Source organism: Brachionichthys hirsutus, chromosome 7 (assembly GCF_040956055.1).
Source record: "Brachionichthys hirsutus isolate HB-005 chromosome 7, CSIRO-AGI_Bhir_v1, whole genome shotgun sequence".
Classification (NCBI taxonomy): Eukaryota; Metazoa; Chordata; class Actinopteri; order Lophiiformes; family Brachionichthyidae; genus Brachionichthys; species Brachionichthys hirsutus.
In genome coordinates, this window is record NC_090903.1 from 9,148,100 (window position 1) to 9,174,412 (window position 26,313).

The window sequence follows — 26,313 nt, forward strand, 5'->3', positions numbered from 1 at the left end:
AGTCGGTAAATACGCTATTATTCGTAGGCTACACTATCTGTAAATAAAATACTTTGTGGCTAATAAAAATCACTTTCTTATGATGGTAAAAACACTAAATATTGTAGCAAACTACCTTATATTTAAATAAGTAATACATTGCACAATAATAATAATTTTCTCAAAATAAAACGCATGCACATGCAAACTCTAAAACAGTTCTTTGTCGCACACGCTTCCAAAGTATTCACTCTTTAAGCGACTAATAACACCGCAGCAATTTAAAATAGTTTCTTGTCATTGCTGCTTTAAGCAAACTACATCTCACAGCTTTAACGTGCTTGTACAGTGGTGAGTATCCGTCACTAGGAAGAGAACAAAAGATTTCTGCATATTAACACATTATACCTTTAGAATAGCGTTTACAAAATGAACGCATGCGATTGTATGGATTTAAACGGCAGCTCTTAATTAGTTAAAAGTAGCGCATGAATAACTTCACGGGTTATTCTAAACACTGATAACGTCATTAAACAAAACACATACAATGGCTTATACTTGAGAAATGGTATTAATTATGTACCAGCTTCTTTTCTTTCTTAATAATATTCTATGTAGACATCAATATTTCCTTCTTAGTGTAACTGTTGCATATTCTATACAAAAAAAGTGTTGTAAAAAAAATCTTTCCATAAATATTTCTGCAGGATAACCCCCTCAGATTATTGTGAAACAAACAAAACAAAAACTCCCAGCGTTGTTTATATTTCAGCAATAGGCCCTTCTTCACACACACAAAGCTTCAACATTGCATAACACTTAAAAAGAGCTACGATCCTCGAAAATGATGGCCATCAAATATATACAGAAAACCGTCTATCTCTGACAGGGACATAACTCGTGAGTTTTTGCAGATTGCTTTAAAAAAAAAAAAAATTCAACATCCATTAAGTGTTGCAAAATACAAATACATACATTTATAGAAAAGAACAAATTTGAACTGAAAAGATACTAGAAAAGTCAAGTATATGCAATTCAAGACGGCGCGTCTCAAGTGAATCAATTGCTTCCATTGGCTCTTGATTTACAACGGCCTCCTCTTCATATGTCACCGGGTGGAATCAAACTCTCGAGCGTCATTTCTCATTTCCAGAACTCGGCGAATCACAGCAAGGTTGTTACCTGTTCATGGGGTTAGTGAATAAGGCATCATTGGTATCGCTTCCTCTCACCACAGCTGTGTGGCGTGGGCCGCTCGTAAGCACACTACTGACCACACTGAGGGTTGGTGTCGTCACACGGAGAAAGGCGGGCGAGAGAAACGGCTCAAACAGACGCTTTCATTCAGATGAGGAGTTTAACTTCAGCTTCAGTCCTGAGCCCAAATCATTCTGTTAACACAGTTGTGTGTGTCGTCAGTAACCGCCATGATGTCACGACTGCGTCATCACGGTTATCTCATTTTATTTATTATTAAAAAATAAAATACAAATAGGACGTGGATAGAAGTCTGATTCAATATGTTGCATTGTGGGAAATGAAGGCTCCAGAGTGTTTGATCTTCTACTACTTTAGTGTCTTTTACAAGCCTCCCAACTTAATTATAACAAGAAACCGCCGTCGCGTCTCCTTTAACGTGTCGGATGGAATTTAGCTGAATTTCCCCAAAACTGGTCGGTACCACCATCATCATCATCATCGTCGTCCACTACCAACTCCCCCACTGAGGCGAGGCCATGTCTATTTCCTTGACTATACCCACTGTTCCTTGGATAAACATAACTACAATAGATAAAAAAAAAAACAAAGAGTGAGGTCCACAGTTTGGTGCTCGACTGTTCTGTTGTGAGGACCGACTGAGAAATAACATCTTCTGTTGATATTCCATGACAACAGACCACAGTAAGATTGTTATTGCCTGCTGGAAATGCTGTTTCAGCCTGTGCCTCCAACACAGCAAAGCCATTGAAGCAGACACCCACCATGCCATTTCAGGCTGCTAATGGGGGGGACTAGATCATTTTCTTGCCCTTCGTCACATCTCGCACCCGGCTTAACTCGTACAATGCATCGTTTTCCATAAGCCTCCAAGTCCTGATAAATCAGAATGCCTTAAATCTTTTTAAGGCACATTCAGTATGTTGTGGTGTAAAATATAGTCAACCATTTAAAAAAGAAAATCAGGCTAGAAATAATGTAAAATACGTCACAATTCCTATAACAAGGAGCCTTGTACTGTAGGAATCTACAAATCAGATTACATTAGTTTCCTGGGTCGTGTCTTGGGTCTACACAGCGACACATGTAAACCGGATTGTATTAGTAGGCACTTGTAATGTTCATAAACATTAAGAGAGGTGGAAACTTCATCTTCACTTTCAATATGTCCTTGAATCGTCAGCACGACCGCATCACCGATCAATCCTTCCGTAGTAGATCTTACTGTTTTCTCAACCAACTTGAAAATCATTTCCCAAAACTTCGTCTCCCTCCAGACACTCTTCACACAACAATCAGCGATTGAACATCGCACTAAATTCTGCAAGCCCTTGGAAAGGTTTCCCTTTAGCTCTGCTAAGGCTGTCAGGCATCCCTTGGCACTGAATGTGACTCTCTGATAAAACAATAATCAGCATTTGTGTTTTACTAATTTGGTGTTAATCAGGCATTGCAAGTGAACGGGCACAATCGTGTTACGCGGCTAATCGATTTCAAGCAATATGCTTCAAATTGCTTTTGAATCGTCAACGTTAAAAATGTGCATTTACCTGGAAACAACTCGAGATGGCGAATGAAAATCTGATGTTAACGATGTGCTGGATCTAAACGAGGAAGTGACACAACTGAACCGACAGTAGTTTCTAAAGACACGATAATGTGATGTTCAATCACACAAAAAATGTCTTCAATTATGTCCTATATATAAAACTCAAATTGCACAAGAGAAGAAAAGAAAATAAATAGGTCAATGTAAGCTAGGGATGTATGGCACATTGTCCCTCAGTTCATTCACAGTAAAATAAAAACAAAAGGATGTGCTGCTGAGCCCTCGTGTACTTTATACCATCAGGAGAGGTCCAGGCTAAATGCCCATCACATTACCGCACCCCTCACCGGAAGGAAGGCTGATCTCTGGAAACACAAAGCCAGCAAACCCCGAGGCGAGGTCATCGATTGAGACCCATACCGTCAGTGACACCAGCGAAACAAGCATCTGCTGCTCACGCGGCAATGATCACCTATTTTCTAACATCGTTTTGGATCACGTGATTATCTTAAATTTGTTCCACTCACTCCTGGATGCAATCGGGACTTTCTCACAAGTATAATGGCGTGATTCTGTGTTGCGTGGGTGGCCGACAGCAGCGACGGGAAGAAGAGAGAGTGGGGTCGAGTTTTTGGACACTAGAAGGCTTCTGAGAGAAGGCGGGGCAGAATGCTGTGTCGTCTGCAGGACGGGGAACAGAACATTTACAGCCTTTGTTGAGGATGAGAAGTAGAACTTGGGACATGAGACACTCGATCCTTATTGCACTCGGCGACAGTAGTAGCCCAGGACTTTACACTTTTCGCAGAGGTGCTGCGGGTGCTCCTTGCTCTGGTCGGACACGTCCAGGCCGTCCGGCTTCTCCAAGGGCCGCTGAGGACACAGACGGAGGAACAACAATCAGATTAAACACTGAAGGAGACAAAATAAGCAGCAGACACAAAGCCTTTTTGGCACCGGGGGCGGGGGGGTATGCCAAGTGAGCCACATTGGAAATGTAGGGAATTTGCTTGCTTCTGCATAGCTTTGCCACAGGACACCAAGAAGGGTGAGTTTTCTCACCCATGAACATTGAACAAAATTAATTTTTCTGAAAAGTACTAGGGGGGGGGGGGGGGGGCACAGCATACCACCTGAGGGCAGTTCACCTGAAAGTCAAAAACAGTCTTTCTGTAATGCTATTTTTATCCATGTGGATTGTTTCGGAGTGAGGTGCCAAGTTTTAAGCTGTCTTCCTTAAAAAAATGGCGCCTTTGTGCAGACATTCAGGATAATAAATATGCATTGCTGGAAACAGGAACTGGTGTATTCCCCTTCTCCTTTATTCGACTCCCTCACCGCATGGATGGAAATGTCCCGATGAGTCTGGTCACAACACGGCCCGTCTGCTAGCTTTGGTAACAGCGGTGTCATTTCTTAATTCATTAAATGTATTTCTACTATTTTAAATGTATGCATAGTAAATGTAGGATGAGATGTTTCAGTTTTGCCTCTCTGGCTTCAGAGTGTTGACAGAGTGCAGCACGATCAGTCGAGGAACCGGCACGGCCTTGAGCAACAATCGCAATTTCATTTCAGGAAGTGGAATTGGAAGAATGTGAAGCAGCATAAATATTAATTAAAAGATGAAGTGTTGGGCATAAATATATCACTAGTTGGAGAAAACAGAGCTTCGTAGGCAATCCAATAAACAGGCTGTGAGGAAAACGTTCAATATCAGCTCATCAGCACATTACCTCCACTGTTTTTGGTCAATATGGCTTCATTATTTTGGGGGGCATTATTCCACGCGAAAGGAATTTCTGTAACCGTTAGCCCGAATGACCTTAGAGAATGAAGAATGTAGAAATATTTGCTGTAAGGTTTGATGAACTACAGTAAACAATCCAGAACTTTTAACACTGGACATTTAATACCAAATATACAAATACAAATGCTGGAGGTTTAACTTTTATTTTACTTTAATGAGTGTGTCTGGAATATCCTAAGACAATATGCAAACCAGAGTCTGGACTTTATCAACTTCACTTCCCCCATTTTGCTGTCAGAATGCGACTGACACATTGGAGTTAAGTACCTGTTTGTGCGGATAGACGTTGATGTGGCATTTAATACATTCTTGCCCCATGTTGGCCCAGGAGTTACCACTCATCCACTTCCTCTTACATTTGGGGCACTTGTACTCTCCAAAGCATCTCTTCTTGCCCTGGTAGGGGGTCAACCCTTCACCTTTGGGTCTGGCCTGTAAAGAGCAAAGCGAGGCGAATGAAATATCTGCGCATACATGTGAGAAAACCATTACATTTACATTCTTTAGCAGAACAATAAACCTTTAAAGAGTGCAGAAAGTTTGGTTTCACACAACGCGAGGCCGTGCAGACTTCAGAATGACATTTTTAAGAGAGCCTTGTGCATTTAGCTCACCCGTAATGAATGACGAGCTTTGGCAGCAGGGTGTGTCCGTGCTAGTCATTCTGATAGATCCAACTGCATCATACAGGACACTCCCAGACACAGTTCTGGCACAATATGTGATTGAGTAATTGACATTTAATTCCATTACAGCTGTGTTGAATTACACCTTGGGTTTCTCGTGAGGCGGATGGTTACGAACGCTCGGTCATCCATAAAAAAAGCAAGAACCTGAAGGCAATATTTCTAGGAGGGGCTGGTCCTATGACTTTATATTGGCAACATCACTCAGGCCCCTATAATGGCATTGGAAGAGGGGGACTCCCTTTTTCCTGAAACACATGTCACACACAAATGTAGTGCTGATGTCATTGCGTCTTCAACTGTCCATCATCTCGACAAAAAGGAGTCTAAATGCGCACCGTTACGGAGGTTTGTCGGGGCCTGTCATTCCCAATTTGAAAGTCCTTTGTGTAAATGGAAAAAATTCAAACTTGCACATACTCAATGGCGGTTATTATCAGCCTGGGAGAGAGTATCTTGGTGAATACAATCTTTCCTTTTGGAATAAAATCTCATTTTAAAAGGGGTAGCAGGGAATTGTGGTATTTTATCTCATAGTTTTGAAATGCTTTCGAGCACATCTGCAAAATCTGATAACACAAAAAGATGTGATTTTAATGCACCGTATGCCCCTGAAGGCTCCTTCCCTGGAGTGCATTCAGAATTAACATGTCTGGTTGGCCTGCAAGGCACCCAAGAGTCTGGACAATCGTTTCGATGTTGGCTGTATTTGTGTCGAGTGTAGGGCAGTCAGGTGGAGTGGAGGGGTGCGATCTGTACCCCTGATTCCATGTGTGACTAATGGGAACTTAAATGTGCAGCATATGGAGCTGCGCTAATGGACAACAGCACTTTGCATCAGCACCAGGAAGGAAGCCCTCAGTCAACGTGGACCCTCAAAACAAGCCTGAGCTCAACCCCAGTCAGCATCTCCCGCTGACAGCACACATGCTGGAAACATGTCTGACTTCTGCTGGCCTGCAAGTACACCGATTTACACACACCTTTTTCTAAGACAATCACTATTTTATCAAATAAAGTGAATCGATTTTGTTTACAAACAAAAACTAATGATAGTGCCAGGTTTTAAACCATTTGGAAATTTGACTATTGTCAAAGTTCCCATTATAGCTGTTTGTTTTGAATGTAAGAAGAAAATGTAAAAAAAGAAGAAGAAGAATTGTTATCCTTGGTATTGCAGCCCAGGCTCAGCGGGATAGAAACAGCACTCATCCTCCTCATGACCATTCCTCTCCAGCTCCATGTCGTTTCCAGAGTCTGGCCTCGACCTTTGGCTGCACATCGTGCTCCGCCTGCAGCTGAGAGCTTTAAGATGGAACACAAACACCCTTTAAAGTCCGGTAGAAGAAGATCTCCCATGCACGGATGATCATCGCTCTAATCCAGATGTTACATATACTGTATATATACTGTATATATAATGACAGAGAGACAGACTGGCAGACAGAAGCCTCAGGTTTCGTCACATGGCCCGTCTTTTCATTTACGTTGATGCAGTGGATCACAAATCACGACTCTAAGCTGTAAACAACAGAGCAACTCGGTGAATGTTCTAGTTGGACTTGATTTCCAGGAATGACCACGCTTCACAGCCTTTAGAGCAACATTAACAAATCATTCACCGCACACACAGTACAATGGCCCGTTTCACAGAACGATGTCATCGTGTGAGCCTGCACTGGAAGATGGGTTCTGTTTTCCTTTGCGCTCTACAAATAAAAGGCCGGTGCTAAATGGACATAGCTAAGCCACTTGGAGTGTTTCAGGTGTCAGCAAACAGGAAACAAAGCTCTGAAACGGTGAACGAGTCGATGGCGTCTGTGCCTGGAGATCGTACATCTTTGACAGTAAATGTTTGTTTACGTCCCCAGGGCTAGAGCCCTTTGTGTTGAGATAAGGGTCAGTGAGTGAGTGTGTGTGTGTGTGTGTGTGTGTGTGTGTGCGACACGGCTCAAAAACCACAACTGCCTGACCACATCCTCTTTCGGTTTAGATCACAGCAGGGGCTCTTCATATCACACACACTTCGGGTCAGTAAACTGTGAAAGGAAGCACATACACACATGTGACGCAGACATTTACTGATGCAATCGCTCCCAAAACAACAACAACACGGCCACACACAAAGCCCTCGCTCGTCTTGTCCCCTTTAACACAAACGCACACATTCGCACGCTTTCATACACTCTTGAGACGCAACTGGAAAGTGTCCGTGCTTGATTCTTTGCCCGACTCCCACTCAAGACTTTAGTGCTGCTGCAGGGTTTGTGCTGCGAGATTAATGAGCTCACAAACTGCATTAAACGAAATAAACAGAGGCTGTAAACCGGTCAAATTAGACACGAGAGAACACGAGGAGAAAGTTCATTGAGCGTGAGAAGGAATTAAAGTTAGGCGCCTCCCATTTCTTGAGAATTCCAGAACGATGGGGGGGGGGTTAAACCTGTTGCTCTAGAATAACGCAGACACATTCTCTCCAGCCCTGCAGTTGCCTAAGCCAACCGTGGTGAGACTCTCCAATCAGACCTTCACGGGGGGGGGGCATTTAAATCCAAAGCAGATGGCCTCCATAGGGGCCATAAATTTTGAGTCATCATAAGAACATTGCTCTGCTTTAAATTAAGCCATACATTTCAGAGACGGAGCGGGCTCGCCACGGCCTTACCCAAACGCTGAAGCTCCGCCCACAACAGTAGATCGGACTCATTAACATACGGAGGAACGCCACATTAATTTCTGTGTGTGATTGTGTGTGTGTGTGTGTATTACTGCATGTATATTACTGCAGGTACTATGCTGAATTCCAAGTCTAGACAACACCTTGTCTTTAAACTTCAGGCTGAATTACTTAATACCATGAAATTGATCAAACTATGCAGCCGAGAGACATCTGTGTCTGAAATTGCTAGTTTGATTATATTGCACTGACCACTGGGATCATTGGGGGGAATTTGTCCAGACCACTGTCTGCCTGCGGGCTAAGGTGATCCTCCATTTGTGTTGATCTTGCATTCCAGTCTGAGAGTAATGAGCAATGAGACAGATACCAGACTGCGCTGGCAGACGCTCGCCTCTAAACCTGAACCCGTAATCCTCCGTCTCCAGCAACAGGAGAGGTTAACCTTGGTTTCCATAGAAGAAAGTGTCCAAAAAGACAGTTGGGTTTTGGGATTGTGGGTGTGGGATTTCATAATGTCTCAACATATTAGAGTACATCAGTGTTACATTACAGCTGGACTTAGTCAGTCCACAGACAACAAATAGGATGAGACAGTACTGACAGAGATGCTCCGTCTGAATTATAGAGAAATAAAGCATTCTTTGGATGTTTCAGATGCCTTCAGAAGAACATGACATGATTTTATGTTCACATCCCCACAAAGTGAAGCTGCATAATCACAGTTATGCTTTATGCCAAAGCATAAGCCTCCAAAACGACAACGAGGGAGCAATTTAAAAGGAATATAACCTGAGGTTGTTTGTCGGGGCAAACCAGAAGGAGAAAAGCTTGTTGGGTAATTTGAGGCTAAATATATTTACGCAACAATTTCCAGTGCACGGTTTGGTTTGTGTTGACCACATCAAGACAGTAGTGATGGAAGGCATGAAAAACCATGCTAAGAAATTACATGCTTTTCCACATCCACGCTGTCCCAGTGTCCCTCTGCCTTTTATTGTCCATTCACGCTATTTAAAAGCATGCAGTTACTTTAGTCTAAAATATATTTTAAAATGTGCCGTCGGCATCCCTCTGACAAGCGCGCGCATACGATATATTCAGAGGTTACTGCGAGAGAATGCAGGGTGCATGTGACTTGCTATCAGTGGGAAACCTCAGTCTAAGGGCGCACGAGGGTGAATAAAAAGCAGAAACGCATTTCATGGTCCGCAGGCGGTCAGTTCCTGCATGTATAATTTAATATCATATTTAATGTGGAATTTATGCTTTTATTTTTATTTTATTTCATATAATTATTATTATAAGTAATGACATTAATTCTATGACGTCAACAACATCACAATTATTCTTGCTGCACTTCTGACCGAGCTGTGGGCACCCTGTTTGGAATCAGCATCCAAAGTTACATCATCATTTCCTTGACCATCACTATCAGAGCAAAGATCTGCGCTTGCCAGTCCTCAGCCTGTCAGCCAGAACTGAGGGCCTAGTGAGTGCATGCAGATGGCCTCTGCTTCAAGTCCCTCACAGGAATGAGACTGTCTCTACCTCAGCTGTGTCTCCCTACACACAGAACAAGCTTTTTTTTTATTGACTCTTTCCGCTGCTGGACTAAACAGCCCCAAACCTGTGCCAAACCCTCAGCCAGGTGCATTATGGGGGCTATTTATCAACCCCGCCACGCACTACAAGCTCTAAATACGACCACTGTTTTCTGTGTGTCTCCCTCTTTCGCTGCAGTCTTTCTCACCTCTCTCTCTCTCTCTCTCTGTATGGCTCCTTTTGCTGCTGCAGCTGTCTCTTTCTATTGCCTGTAAGGAAAAGTGGCTGAGGCTGAAAGTGACGGGGAGAACAGGTGTGCTGTTTAAGTGATAAAGTGTTCTCGCGCACAAAGCACCTCAGTTTCTTCACAGAGGAGAAGCACAATGCACTGATGCCGCTGCAGCCTGGAGATTATTTAAAGAAAAATACACAATCACAATTTGTGAGTGCATTCAATCCAAGTCTACATTTTGTCACAAATAATTTATAATACACTTAATAGCCATTGGGATGTGTACTTTTGTAATTAAAACAAAACCTCTACAAAGTGATCCTGATGATATTTTCTCACGTCTTTGAAAACAATTGAAAAATAAAGTTGTTCCAAGGCAAAGCAAATGTTTTTAGAGTATCCCAGATAGAGCTGCCTTAGTCCCGGACTTCTGGCTCAAGTCTTGAACTGTTGGGCTGCTTCCCCAGTGTTCCTTAGCAATCCGATCAATGACGAGCATCTGGAAACCATCAGGGTAAACAAAGGAGGAGTGGAGGCGCTCGGGCCCCCGCTCTGCCTCTCCGCATCCCCAAGGACATCATTCAGAGAGCAACACAAGCCCAGGCCTGGAAAAAACCTGTGTGTATTGCATTTCAGCGTGCGTGAGAGCGCGCACGAGCGTGTCCGTGCGTAGAGCTGGGTCTGCTCTCGTGTCCTCATCTTGAGATCTGTATTTGGTTTGGCTGCATTTCAGAAAGCGATAGATGTACAGATTCAACGGGGGGGGGGGGGGCGTTCAGGCCACAGTGTCAGGTTTGAGTCTTCAGGAGTTTGTGTTTGTTTTGCCCATTAGCCGTAGCATTTCTGATGAGGCTTTCAATTTCCCTAATGTGGTTTCAGTTAGCCTAGCCTTATCAGACTCCTGAGTGCTAAAAGGAGGGGGGAACCTGGAGGGGGTTGCGGTCCGACGACCACCTCCCAAGTCTGGGAAACATCAGAAAGGATCAAAGGGAGAATTCTGACTGATCCTTCTTTGGGACACGACTATGAAATATTTCATGAAATTGTCACAGTTATGTTAAAGTAACCCTATATATTAATCTTTTGGCTTGGAATTTTTCAGGAACGTTGATAGATCCAAGATGTGGATCAAAGAGCTGTTTAACAATGAATTTGCATTTCAGCAAACTACAAGTGTCTCCCATCCAGTGACCCGCATGAACACAGTTTGTGGTTTCACTTTGATAATACATTTTATTGTCATATATTTCCCCGAGTCTTTTACTAGGCTTAGAATATTCTCCGCTTTACTCAACACACGGTTCACGTAGCTGCCGGGCTAAACGTGTCAGACCAAAGTAAATTAATGTGTGGATCAGCCACAACGACAGGGATCAAGGTGGCTCTCCTTCTGTTGCTTCACCGCTTCACATCTGCAACGGCTGAGATAAATGCTTTTATCTTGTACAGTTGTCTCTAAAAATAAACTGCAGCGTTACAAAAACATGTACTCCACATAATAATCGCATTCGCTTTGACTCACACATGCTAATGGTCGGCATCAAGAGTTATTCTACAGAAGATCTAACGTTGAAAGGAACCACACACACACCATCCAGGCAGCGGCAGGAAATGTGTTCATATTAAATGCTTCAAGCTGAACTGAAATGTTTGCTGTATTTACTTTATAACTCTCGCCTTTACCTAAATCAAACCTTATGCAGAAAGCTAACTCATAGCCATGCAACCCTTCAAGATGACTGGATTTGTAGCAACCGGAAGTTTTAAATCCAGTGTATTCAGATTTTTTTTTTTTTAGAGAGGATGCTTACCAAATTTCTCACGCTCATGGATATCAACCTCTAAGACGTGTGGTCATTTAGACATTTGCGCATTAGAGATATTAAAAATGGGGTCAAAAAATAATAATTTCATGGGATCTATTCTGTCAGATCCACCCTCCAGGTTTTGTGCAGGTTTCTTGTGTAATCCTGCTGACAAAGCAACAAATTGACACGTTGTCATCTTTCAGTCCATAAATGATACGTGCGCTCACTACGTATGGCTTCTCCTTTACGTTTTCCCATCACTCACCAGTTACTTGTCTGAACTTGCTCTGAACCCATGACGTGCTATTCTTAAAAAAAAAGGTTTCATATTCTAGAAGCTCTTTATTTAAGCTTTATTCATATGAGGTTGACATTTCATTTGCCTATAAAAAGCGGTTTACTCACAATAGCCCGTCCCAGTTGTTAAATATGCTCATGAGGCATCTGTGCTGTCGTTAAGTATTCATCCTCTCTGGTAGAAGACAGTTGAGCGTAGAGGAACAGTCTTGATATAATCAAATAGGCAGCTATTTAAAAGTGTCGCTTTTAATAGGCAACTTTTCTTAAAACGATCACAGAGCCACGCGGGCATCAAACAGTGTACCGTATCAGGCGGTGCCTTCGGTTTATGGCAATGTAGCAATGGCAATGTTTAAAATGACCCGAGCCTAAATATTTAGCTGTGTGCACGCAGGGTTCAAGGCTTTTCCCCTTGTGTGGGTTTAACCGCTGCGATCACAAGTCTTCATAAATGGATTTATTATCGCACAGCGGTGCAGAGGATGGAAGGGGAGGATTTCAAGAGGACAAGCACTCTGACTGTTTTTAAAGAATAACCACAGCTCCATTTCAAAACTCTGTGGAGATGCCAAAAAAAAAAAAGTTTGTTCTGGGAAATAGTCTATGCTTAGCAGAGTAAGAGCACTGTGCATGTGTGTGTGTGTGTGTCTATAATGCTGTCTATATCTATCTTAAAAAAGCTTGAATGCCTATGTTTGACTTTTCCCCAGATTCCAGTGGAGTCCGGTAACGGTGCGGTCGTGCCGCTTGTGTTCAGGCTGTATCTTTATATGCGGTGATATTACACAGGGAAAAGGTAAATCAGGGCAGCTGTTCCAAAGATAAAACATCCCACAGCCGTCAGTCACGTGGAGAGGCTGCGCCAGACGCTCAATAAATACCATAAAATCATTAATTAATAAATAGATCCCATGAAATTACCACCATTTAAATACCATCAGTGGCCGACTGAGCGATCGCTGAAGTGCATTTACGAGGACAGGACCCTGTTGTAGTTTCCCTCTCAGGTAACGCATCAAGTAGAGAAATGCAGGCAGATAAAACAAACACTACACAAAATGCATCCGTCTTTTTCATCTGGTTCAGCGCAGTGTATTTTATAAATAGCCAGTATGCCTGTGTGTCTTTTGACTTTGGACAACATATTTAATATGTCTGGCAGAAGGATCCCAAAAGATTCCGAAGCTGCAGGAAAACAATGCAGCAGCCGGTCATTGTGAGCACAGAGCTGTTGGCTTAGATTAAAACAAAGCTCATCTAAGTCATCTTTAATGATGTTTCTGCTTGCAAATGAAATTCAGTGACTTGCAATTTCTGCTTGTTTTCATAAACTGGAGGTGGAGGTCTCAGTTGATTGCAATGTTAAGACTTGATCGATCCCCCCCGTGACATCTCATAAGGCCTTCTGGCGGATCATTTCCCCCATTTTTTTTCTTCATGCATGTGGGGATTAATGCCCTACATGTGCATATATGAATGTGTGCATGTCAAAGTAAATCTCCGCAGTAACAGACTGACGTCATTTGAATCCAAGACAGCTGCAGAGACGTATCAGCACGCCAGCAAGCTCTTTGCCAAAACCCAATTCCCAGATTCCTAAATTTCCACAAATCACTTTCCATAATCGGCCAAGGATCTCTGAGACATGTTCCTGGTTGACTGATAGATACCCACTAAGTTTTGATTCATACCAGGAACACTATTGCTTCTGACAGACTCTTTCTCTCTTTCGGCTCCATTCCTAGAAAACACAAATATGTGCCAAGTGGTTCTTGTGGAATCCGTCCTGGACGAACCCAGATGCTCAGCTCAGACAGGGCGGCAGCATGACATGGAATCGGACTCATTTCACAGATGTAATGTAAAATGAACTCACTCTTAACCTTGCCTTATTTGCAGTGCATTACTGGCTAATGGTAAGTGGGGCCGTGAGTGTGAGTTTCCCCTCTACTGCTAGCCTTGGCCTTAACCCCGGCCTCGCTAAGCCCAGTGAGCCGTGCAGCTGCACGGCAGCGTTGGGTTACCAGGCCGGTGAATGACAAGAGCAGGTTGGGCGTCAGACTGGAGCAACCAGAGGTGCACAAAACATCTTCTCATCTGCCACCGGACCATCATGCTAATGCTGCCTATGTTTGCATGTGAGGCGCCCGTCTGTGTGTGCTCTTCTTTCCATGTGTGTGTGTGTGTGAGCGTCTTATGTATATTTCTGTGAGTCGTTCTGACAGATATACTGTACACGTGCGTTGCTAATCTCAGTGTCACTTGGCCTCAATGCTATATTGGACCTATGACCATGTAGGGATTCTCACAGCTCTCGCCATTAATGCTCTTTCTCTGTATAACCCCTCAAAAATAAAATACGTCGTCAGGTGGCGTCATCCGTTTTCTCTGTGAGGGATGGACGTCTGTCACAGACGGCGTGTCTCCAGCATCCCTGATAAGTCTTATCTCCCAGCAGGACGGCCACTCTGCCTCTCCCTTTGGTAGCCTGACTGCCCTGACTGTTAGGGCAGAGACAGCCACAAGGCCGTCAGTGCCTTTGCTGTGACTGGAAGGAAGATCAGGGGTCACCCAGTGAAAACATTCCCATGGTGCACCTCCCCCCCGCCCCCAGCCCCCATCCCCGCCAGAAGTTTCCCGACATACTACAGGCCAGTGAACACATCAAGAGAGGAGGGGCAGAAAAAAAGCTGCTGAGTGAAATGCAGCGGGGGGGGGGTGTAGTCCTTTATTGAATTTAAATGTATATATTTTTCACAACTAATGGAGCAATCATCAAAACGCGCGCAAATTTGAGGCAGAAAAAAAATAAGTAAATATATTTTCTATGAACAAATAGTGTTTAAAACCTGATGCTGGTGTAGTATCAGATATATCATTATCCTTAAACTGTCACCCTTGTTTCTCTTTAAACAGAGTACAAATATTTAATATTCATGTGTAGCTTTCCTTGTGTGGTATCGGTATAACAAAGGTCCTCCATTTTCTTTCTTTCTTACTTCCTGTCTAAATGTCTGTGTCTGTTTTCAAACAGTCTACATGTGATATTGTTAATAGCGTTTCCTGTCATTTGTCAGTGTTAATGAATGAGCACGTTTTGGTCTGTCCATTTCTTCTCACTGTTACATCACCCACCGCTGCTACAAAAACACTGATGGGCTAACACACCCCTGTCAATTCACGTACCGAAAATCAATTCGGTATGTGAATTAAACAAATCTGTTGACGTAATCCTGATTCCTGGGAAACCTACCAGAGGAAGACTTAAAAACACAAAGAGAGAGAAAAACAAAGCCAGGGAAGAAGTCTCTGCAGCTGTCCTGCTTTCACGCAGACAGTCGTACTCTGGAGGAAGGCCGATGTGTTTCATTTCTGCAACTCTATTTATCCGAGGCTCTATCCAAACATCCTTACGTCTGGCACACCCCTGTGATTCACTAAGAACCCTGCTGGGGGAACAATACAGGCCTGCCTTCCTGACCTCTCTGTCAAACAGATCCTACAGATGCACAATGACTGCCTTAATTACCAGCCTCCATTCCCACCACTTGGGCTTTCCCCAATGGTACCCATTCAGAAACGCAGTCTCTCCCTAAAGTGCCCATTCAAGTTCAACACAAAGCCAGCAGTGTCGGCCCCTGATCTCTTGACATCAAATCTAGTCCTCCGTGCCAGCACGACTGCCTGCTGCTTCTGATTGACTGTCCTCGCCATCAGTCCGTCTCGTATCGCTTAAGCATCTCTGCCGGTCGCGTCTGACGAGAATCGGTGCTGCTACGAGGAGTGATTAGTTCGACTGCATACCGATCGACCGATGGAGATAAGCTCAAAACTTTCCAGTCCGATATGGATGGATGAGTCTGGTGGGGCTTTGGTGTGTGGAGGCCTGAAGCTCCCTCAGCTTGATAATGTTAGAGAGAGAGAGAGAGAGAGAGAGAGAGAGAGAGAGAGAGAGGGTTATGGAAACTGTCACAATGAAGAACAGCTTCAAGGTTCAACACCAACAGAAACGGTTTAAACTGGAATTACTTGATCAATTCTAATTTACAAATGAATGACTGTGAGCATCAGAATTTCACATCTCAACACCTCATTTCGTCTTTGTCTGACTGTTCCAAATCTAAAAAATATACAATTCAATATATTGTAAGAAAAATAAGCAAATAACGCATATTCACATATGCGAGAAGATAAGTTAAGAAATGCATAAATCAAATATGAGAATTATTATTGAATAATTCCCTAATTTTCAAACATACCAATCTATTTATTGCACCCTGTATGTGATGGATGTGATATTAGTGATGCATTATCCATCCGTCCATCCATTTTTGTCTCGTCTACATCGTGGATAGTGATCGTTATGGGTAGTGATGTAATATTCATGACAGTGTTACTGTACAGGTGCTATTCATTCTTTATTGTCATCTATTTCTAGAGTGTAGCTGTTTCATCTGTTGATGCTGAATTATAACTTTATGGCAACATTGAATCTGACAACGTCTGACAATCTACATGATTAAGGTACTTGTAACAGAGAGATGGGGTTAGAAGTGTCATGGTTACCCAAACAGGAAGTGATGTGATTGTTGTCTCAGCAAAACCAGAGAGGAAGAATGGGATTTCTGTCCAAAACACAAACCAGCTGGCAGGAAACTGCAGTTTTATCATTCTTTTACTTTGATTTCCTCGCAGAGGAAGTGCTCTCACTCTCCTTTCCCCATCTCTCAGCTCTTATGCCCTTCTTAGGTTTTTCAAACCATATAGCTTCTCTCTGTCTGACGCAGATAACAGACTCACTAATGCTCCATGCTATGACAGCGAGACGTCTAAACTGTCCGCCCGCTTGCCACAGCAAATCACTGCAGCCGTGTCCAAACTGGCCCTGAGGGTACAGAGATCATGGGGGGTAGAATGGCAAGCATTTTGTCGTGACAAATGTTCAAGTGTGAAACGGAAAATTAGATTAAAATGAGGAGCTGGTATCTATAAAAGATCATTTAAATGGCAACGAAAGTGTCTCTGCCAGGCTGGAGCTGTTCCCTAAATGGACAACACTCGGCAGAGCCATAATGCTGGCAAACTGCTAACTCAAAAGGAGCATTTGACACATTAAATGCAGATTAACTATTTCTAACTAACTGAAACATGAAAACAAGGCGGTTGCGCAGCGATTCCAGTGGGACGGCCAACCGACTCAGGAAAGAATAAGTGTTCTGTTCGAGGCGAATGCTGGGAGATTTAATGCTAAATAACAACCGCAGATGTTTGTTGTGGCAGACAAAGTGGGCCGCCGTCACGAAAAGTCATTAAGATTATCACCGTGACCAAAGGGGAAAGTACACATTTTGGTGAATCACACATTGCCACGGGTGTGAATTTTCCGCTGGTGTGAGGCGGCCGTCGCGTCACAGCTCGCCTCAGGCCTCCTCCGTGTTGACACTGTTAAGGGAGATAATGGCAACCATTTGTCCCAAAGGACAAGTTGCAGCTGCACAGAGGTGTGAGCTCCATCATGGCGATTGGCAAATGGTCAGAGACACATGCTGGAGGAGATGCAGACAAATCACAGGTTGGACGGACAGACGAGGGATGTGATCAGAGGAAATGTGACGGGCTGGAACCCCAACTGAAGCTCATTCTTATTTACCGGTATTCAGACGAGTCGTCAACATGTGTCCCACTGGGGACACACTGGGGTCCATGTCACTCCACCATGTCAGATATCTCTACAACGATATAAACACATTGAGCATACTCTGTGTTTGAACAAAAGGCACTCAATAAAGAAGTCTGTACTTGTGGATCAATATGCTGCATGTGATTCCGATTAACTGTGTGGGTTTTGTTTTTAAATCTTCTGTTCTTTTTATTTATAGATGGACATATAGAGAACATTACTGTTTAGTCAACGTATAATTAACTTAAGTTATGTCAAAGTTGGCCACAAATATAAACATGTCTACCATCGCTAGCTTTTGGACATTTATACTGCTCTTATGTGTGTATTTTTATTTGTTTATGCTGGTGTCAAATGGGCAATACTCCCTAGGAAAATGTCATAATTAACAGATTAAATAACTTTTGCAAAAGGGTTAGAAGGTTAAACACAAGTAGTTAAGAGTGTCAACTGTCAAGCTATTTTTGTCGTTTAGGCTTTTGTAATAAGCATCCAACAGTTGTACCAGTTTCAGAATAGCATTCCCTGGAAGCTATAATTCTAAAGGATTGAACCATGGAAACGCAACCAGGAATGGGGCACAGTATTGCTGAAGTGCACTGTAGCACACACACACACACACACACACACGGAAGCATAAACACCAGAGCTGCGCCGCAGTTACAAACCCACAAAGCCGCATTCCGGCAAAGACATTTTCCATTAGTTAATCTTTCAGCGGGGACAAGTAGAAGAACCTGTCATTGAACGTGTCATCTTGATCAATCAAATCACAGACGAGGGCCAACTGTTGAGAGGATTAGTCCAGTGAAAGGGACTAAATTATGAGGGCAAGTGGAAGACATCTTGGAAGAGGGCCAAAGTGTTGCAGTGAGGGGCATTCTGCTCATAACTGGGGGAGCGACCTCATTTACCAAATAAAAGCCGGTTTACATAACCCCTCGGTACCCATGGCAGGGAACACTGGGCAGCTGCAGCCAGACCTGTGACTTTCACTCAACTATCAAGACTAAAAAGCAAGATTCTAATGTCAACATGTGCTGTGTAACTGTGTAATCGCTTAATCAGAGCCAATCAGTGGAAGCGACAGGAAAACACTGAACACCAAAAACATGCAACTTAGGTCCAGGTCGTTATTGAAGAGAGAATTAATTCTCAATTGACTTACCTGGTTAGATAAAGGCTAAATAAAAATTAAAAAAAAAAACTCACCAACTCCAAGGACTAAGGTGATAGAGCTACCGCTGCCTAAAACCTTCAATCATATCACCTGAAAGAAAGCACATTCTGACTGTGCTAAAATAATTTAAAGAACTTGACACCTGTTTTGATCATAAAATATCAATTGAACTTGAAGATATATGAATTTGTCATGTTCTGTTCGCCATTTCACTCCCAGAAGGAGTCCCACAAGGGTCAGTCTTGGGGCATTTACTATTTTCCATGATCATGCTGCCCTGCCCCTTGCTAAATATAATGTAAAGTACCACAGTATGTACAGTATGCTGTTGACATGTCCTGTCACAATCCATGAACCACAGCAGGCTGTGAAGCCGATTATTCACATGGCGCGATTACACACGAAGCCAGTGCAAAGCCACGAATAGACACAAACTCATGCTGTATTTAAAGTCGTTCCTCCTTGTTGCACATTCAAATAATTAGTTGTTGCTTATCAATTCAAACATTTCTGTATTGCTCATATGTTTGAATTCATATGTTTGAATACACATAATGTTCCAGTATTACTGGAGTTATGGCAACCCTCAGGATGTCATAGGTGTTGTGTACCCAGCGTATTGCATTTGAATAGTCCAAACTTTTTTCCCACTCCAATTATGTCCCAAACTTAAATATTATTATTAAGTTTGGGACTCCAGCTAGATAAATGTGCAGAGATCTGACAAAACTCAACCCATTGAATTCCTGCAAGTTTAACTTTTGTAAGTTTACATGGTTGAGTTTGAAACAGAAATGTTGTCAACACTATAAAGGCCACATTTACAGCACGTCACAATGGAGGATTTTCGATTTGCTTTTTTGAGAATGTTCTGCGGTGTAAATAAACTTAAAAGCACAAAGAGTTTTGCTCGCATTAAAAGAAACTTCAGCACATACAAGACTAGACAGTTTGTCACAGTTCCTGTGTTGTTCATGAATAAGGCTGTTTCCACAAAAAAAGGAAAAAGAAAATCGTGGTCGAATTTTCAAAAGACAACACTTGTTGGGTGAAGTGGCTGGCATGTAAACGGCCCCAAATAAACCGAGTAAATGAACAAACTCAAACAGACTGTTTATACCGTGTCGCGGTATGTAGACACGCCGAACGGAGTCTCCTCAACTAGGCAAGAAATTTACGATGCTTACTTTGCCCGTTGCACCGAGGGGCGGGCCCCGTGAGAGTTTCCTGAGTGGAATGGCCTCATTAGCCACAATGACGTGTGGCTACGCAGCAGACGGTCAGCAGGCAGTTGGAAAAATAATTTCATAATAATAATTAATTAATATTAATTAATAATTAAGATATAGTTATTTTCCTATAGCTTGGGATCATTAAAGTATGCCGAGGTCAAGGGCTCAAGATTGAAGCTGATTTCATTCTATAGTTGCCTCTGCCGAGGTGGCGGAGGTTATGTAATCACCAGCATTGGTTTGTTTGTCTGTCTGTCTGTCTGTTAGCAAGGTAACTCAAAAAGCTACAGACAGATCTTGATGAAACTTTCAGGAAATGTTACCAGGAACAGATTATTTAATTTTGGTGATGATCCAGGAGAGATCCTGGATTATGGATCACTTTGAACTATTCGTTAACATTGCAGTCAATGGGGCTTCAAAATGTGTTCCTCATATCTCGGTTGATTATTGACCGATACACATCAACTCTGATTCACTTTTACTTTTCATGGTTGGTGTATAAAAGATACCAAGAACAATTTAGAACCTTATGGTGATAATCCAGATCACCATGTGGACGGTGTAAATCCAGTTAGGAGGGGAATGAGCTGCTCGGTGGAGGTCTGCGCTCTCTCAGTGCTTTTCTAGTTCTTTCATGAAAACAAAATACTATGAAAATGCCAAAACTGAAAATTAGTTGTCTGGTTATATTCTCGGACATTCCCTGAATTCCCTGAAACAACTGAGCATAAAGGCTACTAACACAGCTGTAAACAACCCATTTATTGAGGACTATTTGTAGTGGTGGAGTAACATATTTAGAATTTTTATCAAATGAGTATTTGCAGCAAAAAGGCAAGGGATTGAGTCGACAAAGTAAAAAGTAAATAATAAAAGTACCCTGCTTTAATTCACTGATAAAATAACAAGATAATAAAACAAGTAGACGTGAAGTCAGGGAGGATGACTGTACATGTCATCAGATTCTGATTCTCCCTGGACCAGGATGACCTACTGGATGAAGCAAGAGCCTCTGTTTTCATTGGCAAAGCACCTCCGCACAGGACAAACTATTAGCAGGGGTGCATTCATCCTAGAACACATTCCACTGTGAGTGGATACCAGCAACTTGGTGGGCATTCAATTCATCACTGAACATTGTGAAACATCAGGACAAGAGGAGTTGTTCTGGAAAATGACACACATCTTGGCTAATAAGGGGGTTTGAAACGCATTGAAAACTGCAAATTCTACCGCAGAATATGCGTCACATCTGTTATGATGGTCTTCAGCAGGCCACGTAAATCTCAGCTGTCCTTTTTGAGACGTGCAGTGAGGAGTTAAAGGGGAATAGTGTAAGCGATGTAGCACAAATGGAAGGTAAATTTACGAGGATAAAAAGTCCAGATGAGTCCTAAATAATGGAGATTCTGTTGGAATGTAAACGTGCAGAGGACCGTTTGGAGGCTTGCTGCTTTATAACTGAAATATAAGCCAGAAGACGGATGAGTGTGGTTTTTAGTCCCTCGTCTGAACGCTCGGAGCGATTTCACACCTTCGACCTGACAGAAAGGATTTCGCTTTATCGTGTAATGGTTCAAGCTTTTCAACTTAAGTGGCATGTTGAAGATAAGGATTTTAAATGTATACGGCATGTGATTTTAGGAACAAGCACTTTAAATGCTTCAGTATCCACCTGCTCAGATGTTTAGTATCTTTATTTAATCACTGCTCACGTCAGCAACCACAGGATTACTTAAAGGATATGAGAAAGAAAAATATTTTACAATGTGTGCAATCCAAAATTCCCTCTGGAGCTGTCAATATATGATCTAATTCCCACACACACACACACACACACACACTATAGCGTAGAGCAGTCCAGGAGATATTTCATCAGCACGCAGGCTCTTTTATAGACGCCCCGAGACCAGTAATCTTATGTCATAAAGAAAGTCAAAGCATTTTAATCTCACATCTGCTCCTCATTATCATTTCATACAAAAGGAAATCAAGGCAAGGATTAGGGAAAAGGCAGAGAAGAAATAGGGGAGACTAAAAAGGTGTAGTCATAGAGAGAAGCGATCACCAGGCAACTTATGGATAACAACAACAACAACAACAACGGACGGATTGCTGTGTAAAGGTTCTTCATTTACGAGGGAAAGAGCCATTGTGTTCCAACTGATATCCAGATTACTTCTCCCAGGAAATAGTCCCAGCCATGCAGTTTACAAGGTTCTGTGTGACAACAGCACGACTGACACACCACAGAAATGTCATAGCCCATTTGATCCTCCACAGTGCTATATTTGACACAAATAAAGCGCATAGCTGTACAAGCCCATTGCAAACGCAACGCACGCGGTCATTTAATAAAGTTGCACGAAATCTAAATTTCTCCTGAAAATGAGATTAGATTTCAGGAGACGACAGCAGCTGATGCCCAATTCGATACGCATTAGCATGCGCTCCGATTTCATGCTAGTCTTCAAGCTGTACAGCTAACGAAGCAAAGACAGCGTCTCCCAGCTGACTGGCCTCAAAAAGTTCATTCAATATGGATAAGTTAAGATGCACCCAAGTGCACGTATACACACTCAAGCACATGACTAGAGCAGACAGAGGCCATCCTGTTCAACAAGTAGGTCAGACCAGAGCAAAAAGAAGAGCGGGAGGAAGACAGAGCAACGGCCGGGCACTGGCTGCATCGTTTGCTCCGAGTAAAAAGATACTGAAGTATAAAATCACAGTAAAAGACAGTCGCTTTTAGAATAACTGAAAAAGTATCAACAGCAGACACACCTACGTAAACTAAGTGTCACCTGAAGGCTAGATTCTGACGTAGAGTACGTTACGCATCTCACCTGAGGGCAGTCTTTGATGTAATGGCCCTTGTTGAAGCACAGGTGGCACAGGTAGTTAGGTGGGGGTCTTTTGTTGGGTTTTCTTGGCTCTGAGGAAAGGGACAGGTCTGAGAAATGGTCCGTCAGGGAGTTGAGCCCATCCACTATGTTGTTCAGTGAGCCATATGGTGACACATTCTTATACACGTTGTTGTTTAAGGCCTGCAAAATAAGAAGAACACCACACAAGGTTATATTTCAACAGCGCTGTCTTGCTTTTGCCTAACGAGCGTCAACACTGTGCACAAGATGAGCAACAATCGAGAACGCCGAGACGACATCAACACATGCAAGATGATGACATGAAATCCTGTATTTCTGGCTTGGAGTGTTGAAATTGTTGAAATTGTTGAAATTAATCACCAATTTCCTCTGAGAGTTCCTCTGTCCTACAAAAAAAAAAAATCCCACTAAGATCATTCCTCATTAAATTCAGAACATCTGGAGAGAGGCCCAGCTGTGCTTGCGAGCTGGAAAAGTACTGAGCACGTCCACAGAGAAAGACAGGACAGAGGATGACTCATTGCAAACATGCACCCTCACCAGCCTGTGGAACATCAGCAATGTCACCGTGCACTGTTGGCTGTAAACCAGCAACGATCAGTGTTTGCATTCTGCTCCGAGCCATGGAGCCCAGCGCTGCGTGCCACAAGGCCCAGTGAACTCAGGGAGGATGCTGTGCGAATATTAACGATGCTGAAAGCATCGCCTGCACTCCCTCATTTCCATTCTCATGCTTTTCAAATACGATCCAGAAAGGCCAGACGGGAATCACTGGGAGAAATCATGCGCAGATGTTCAGGTAATTAACCCATGTGGACAAACTGCCCAACATGCAGTCCAGCTAGTAATTTACGCCGACATTTATTCGTTTAATTGCGGAAATAACAAATGTTTGAAAGCTCCACTCTCAAGTTAAAAAGTTATGACAAAACCTCCTGATAAACTCTTCAGAACTGACATCTCTAACCAGGAAGTTATTGTTGTAATTTATTGATGTTTAATGATCTGTGCACCAGAATAATCTGAGACTTCACAGACTTGCTGGGGTTGAAAGGCAACTTTTTTTTAATTCTTTTTTTTTTTTTTTTTACATCTCCAGTCGTTAAGACCGTCTTTGCTAACCAACTCCAGCTTCAAAGCTTTATTGTGTGTTGTCATTGTAAATCAAGCATTTAGGCTCTGTAGTTTCTCAAGTTTGCCATGTGCCATGTGTTTCAGCTGTGTTTCATATCGCCACCCCTTGTGGAAACATTTGTGGACTATAAGTCTTCATGCAGATCCTGGAGTTAGTTTAACAATTACGAGAGGAAACGTTGCTCAGTGGAACACTCCTCGCATCTCTGAGAGCTCCTGCTGTCGTCCCAAAGGAAGTTGGTATAACACGCATCTGCAAATGGTGAGGTGAGACTTGTTTGTTTATGTTGTGTGTCTGCGAGAGCGAGCGAGCGAGAGAGAGAGAGAGATATGCATTGGCCAACACATTGAGGACTAACCTGCTGCCTTGACCAGTCCCAGTGTGCCCAGTGACTTAATCGAGTAGTAATAGCAATAAGAATAAAGATGAGGGTTGGCCATGCAGGGCCTGATTATGCACCGATGTATTTCACCCATGATGTCTGGTGGTCGATTCTCATCTGAGGTTTAGTCCAGTGCTTTTAAGATCATTAAAAAATGGCATTCATTCCACACTTGTGCCACAATATGAACATATTTATCTCAAGTTCCTTTAGGTTAACTCTTCTGTGCAAAGAAAACAACCCCATTTTGCATTCCTCATCTCATCACCAACCCTTTGCAGTGGTTTATTTTACTTGGCTTATCCAGCAGAGTGTGTTGCAAAATGCCCCCCCCTCCTACCTCTGAAACCACTTCCATACTGCATGTGCTCCGTTTGGAACGCTTTGGTCTCATATGGACTGAAACGGCATGGCACAATTGCGTGTAATGTAAAGTATGTACACCCAATTATTCAGAGAGCTGTTTCAAGTTAAAAGGCTTCAAACAGCCTCCATGGTTACCACCAGAATAATGGATACTGGATGTAGACGCTCAAGACGCCTCCTCTGAACTGGTTTCCAGCATTACTTGCCATGGTAACATAGATATAAGAAACACAACTGCAGTGTAATTACTGTGTTCTTTAACTGCCATTTTGCTCACAGCCCACAGTTGGGGTTTTAAGGGGTGTGGTGGTTTGCACCTTGCATATACAGTATTATTATTAGTGTGTACACCCCACGAAAATATCACCATGCAACAAAAATAGACAATATGTGAATGAGGATGGATTTTGTTTTGCACGTTCAGGTCTATTTGCAGCGGTCAGAGGCAGCAGACCTCAGCAGGAGGCTGCAGCGGCTGGCGCTCTCCAGACAGAGGCACGCAGGGGGGTTTAGTTCCACATTTGTCTCATGAAAACATATTTCTGGTCAACATTTTTGCCTTTTTTGCTGGAAAAAAAAGGTAAATTTATCACTAACTATGGAATGACATCATGGCAAAAGTGCATTTCACTGTCTACACATAAATCTTGATGTAATATTTAACTTTAATAATAATAATGAACATTTCTGAATTAAACATGTTATATATATATATATGCAATAAGAGTTTAACTGAAGTTTTCATAGATTTCACCGTTTGAAGTGACTTTTTGAGCTATAGATAAAGAAAGCCTCGGATTATAATATTTATATTTTCTATTAGCCAAAAAGCCTCCGTTCGATCTGGTCCACTATGTTTGTGTCACTGAACGCATCCGGGCTGTACAGACTAATAAAACATTTGCTGCTCCGGACTTCAACAGTAAAAGTGGGTCAGCCGGGCCAAGCTCCGTTTTATTTATTGCCGCAAATTCAATCACAGTCTAAAAGAGACGCTCCGAGATGCGTCTGCCATCTTTCACCTCATTCCGCTGCAGCTGGAAGAAGTTGTTCAGATAGTTGGAGTTGAGCGGAGAGCTCAGTTCCGCCGCCGCCGCGGGACTCTTCCCGAAATTAAGATCCGGGTGGGAAGCGTTGGCTTCGGGTCTGAACGCGTCGAACGCGCTGGTCTGGTGCGGGTCCTGCAAGGAGAGGTAGACCCAGTTGAGGAGCTGCGCGGGCTGGTACACGGACGCGCTCGGGTCGATGGCAGACAGCAAGCTCATCTTTCTCGGGCTGGTCTCAACTCGCTCAGCGCGTCTTTCGTTTCGCGTCCTTCCAGCTCCCCGTAAAGGACACCGTCCTCCTCACGCCGGGAGCCTGGTCCCAGTCGGATGTTACTCACAAGTCATTGCGCTCACATGTCAGTATTAAAGGTCCCCCCCCCCCCTGCCCCCCCATGGTCCGCTATCTGCCGTTATTACAGCGGGGCAGAGAGAGAGACTCTTTGGATATGCAATGAGCGCGTCCCTGCGTCACTGGAGACGCGGGCCAATCAGCGCAATCAGCGCAAAAACAGCCTTCCAGGTTCCCACAATGACAATAAATGGTCTGTGATGCCAGTCACCAAAGCAATTCACTCTGGTTATTGCTTGTGTTGTTTA

General features: G+C 43.1%; 1 protein-coding gene across 1 annotated transcript; it reads right to left on the reverse strand.

Annotated features, from left to right (window-relative positions):
* Window positions 1-3,505: 3,505 nt before the first annotated feature.
* On the reverse strand, window positions 3,506-25,958 carry zcchc24 (zinc finger, CCHC domain containing 24). Its single transcript, XM_068741695.1, has 4 exons — window positions 25,693-25,958; window positions 22,746-22,946; window positions 4,824-4,988; window positions 3,506-3,619 (listed from the first exon to the last, which is right to left on the reverse strand). Exons 1-4 carry the CDS (start codon window positions 25,933-25,935, stop codon window positions 3,506-3,508), a joined length of 723 nt encoding a protein of 240 aa, XP_068597796.1. The 5' UTR covers window positions 25,936-25,958.
* Between the last annotated feature and the right edge of the window lie 355 nt (window positions 25,959-26,313).

Excerpts from the sequence above, each read along its gene's own strand:
- zcchc24 (XM_068741695.1), bottom strand. The coding sequence starts at position 25,935 with ATGAGCTTGCTGTCTGCCATCGACCCGAGCGCGTCCGTGTACCAGCCC. Across the intron at positions 22,947-25,692 it reads TCCAGCTGCAGCGGAATGAG|GCCTTAAACAACAACGTGTA; the intron begins GTGAAAGATGGC and ends CTTATTTTGCAG. Across the intron at positions 3,620-4,823 it reads ACGTCTATCCGCACAAACAG|CGGCCCTTGGAGAAGCCGGA; the intron begins GTACTTAACTCC and ends CTGTGTCCTCAG.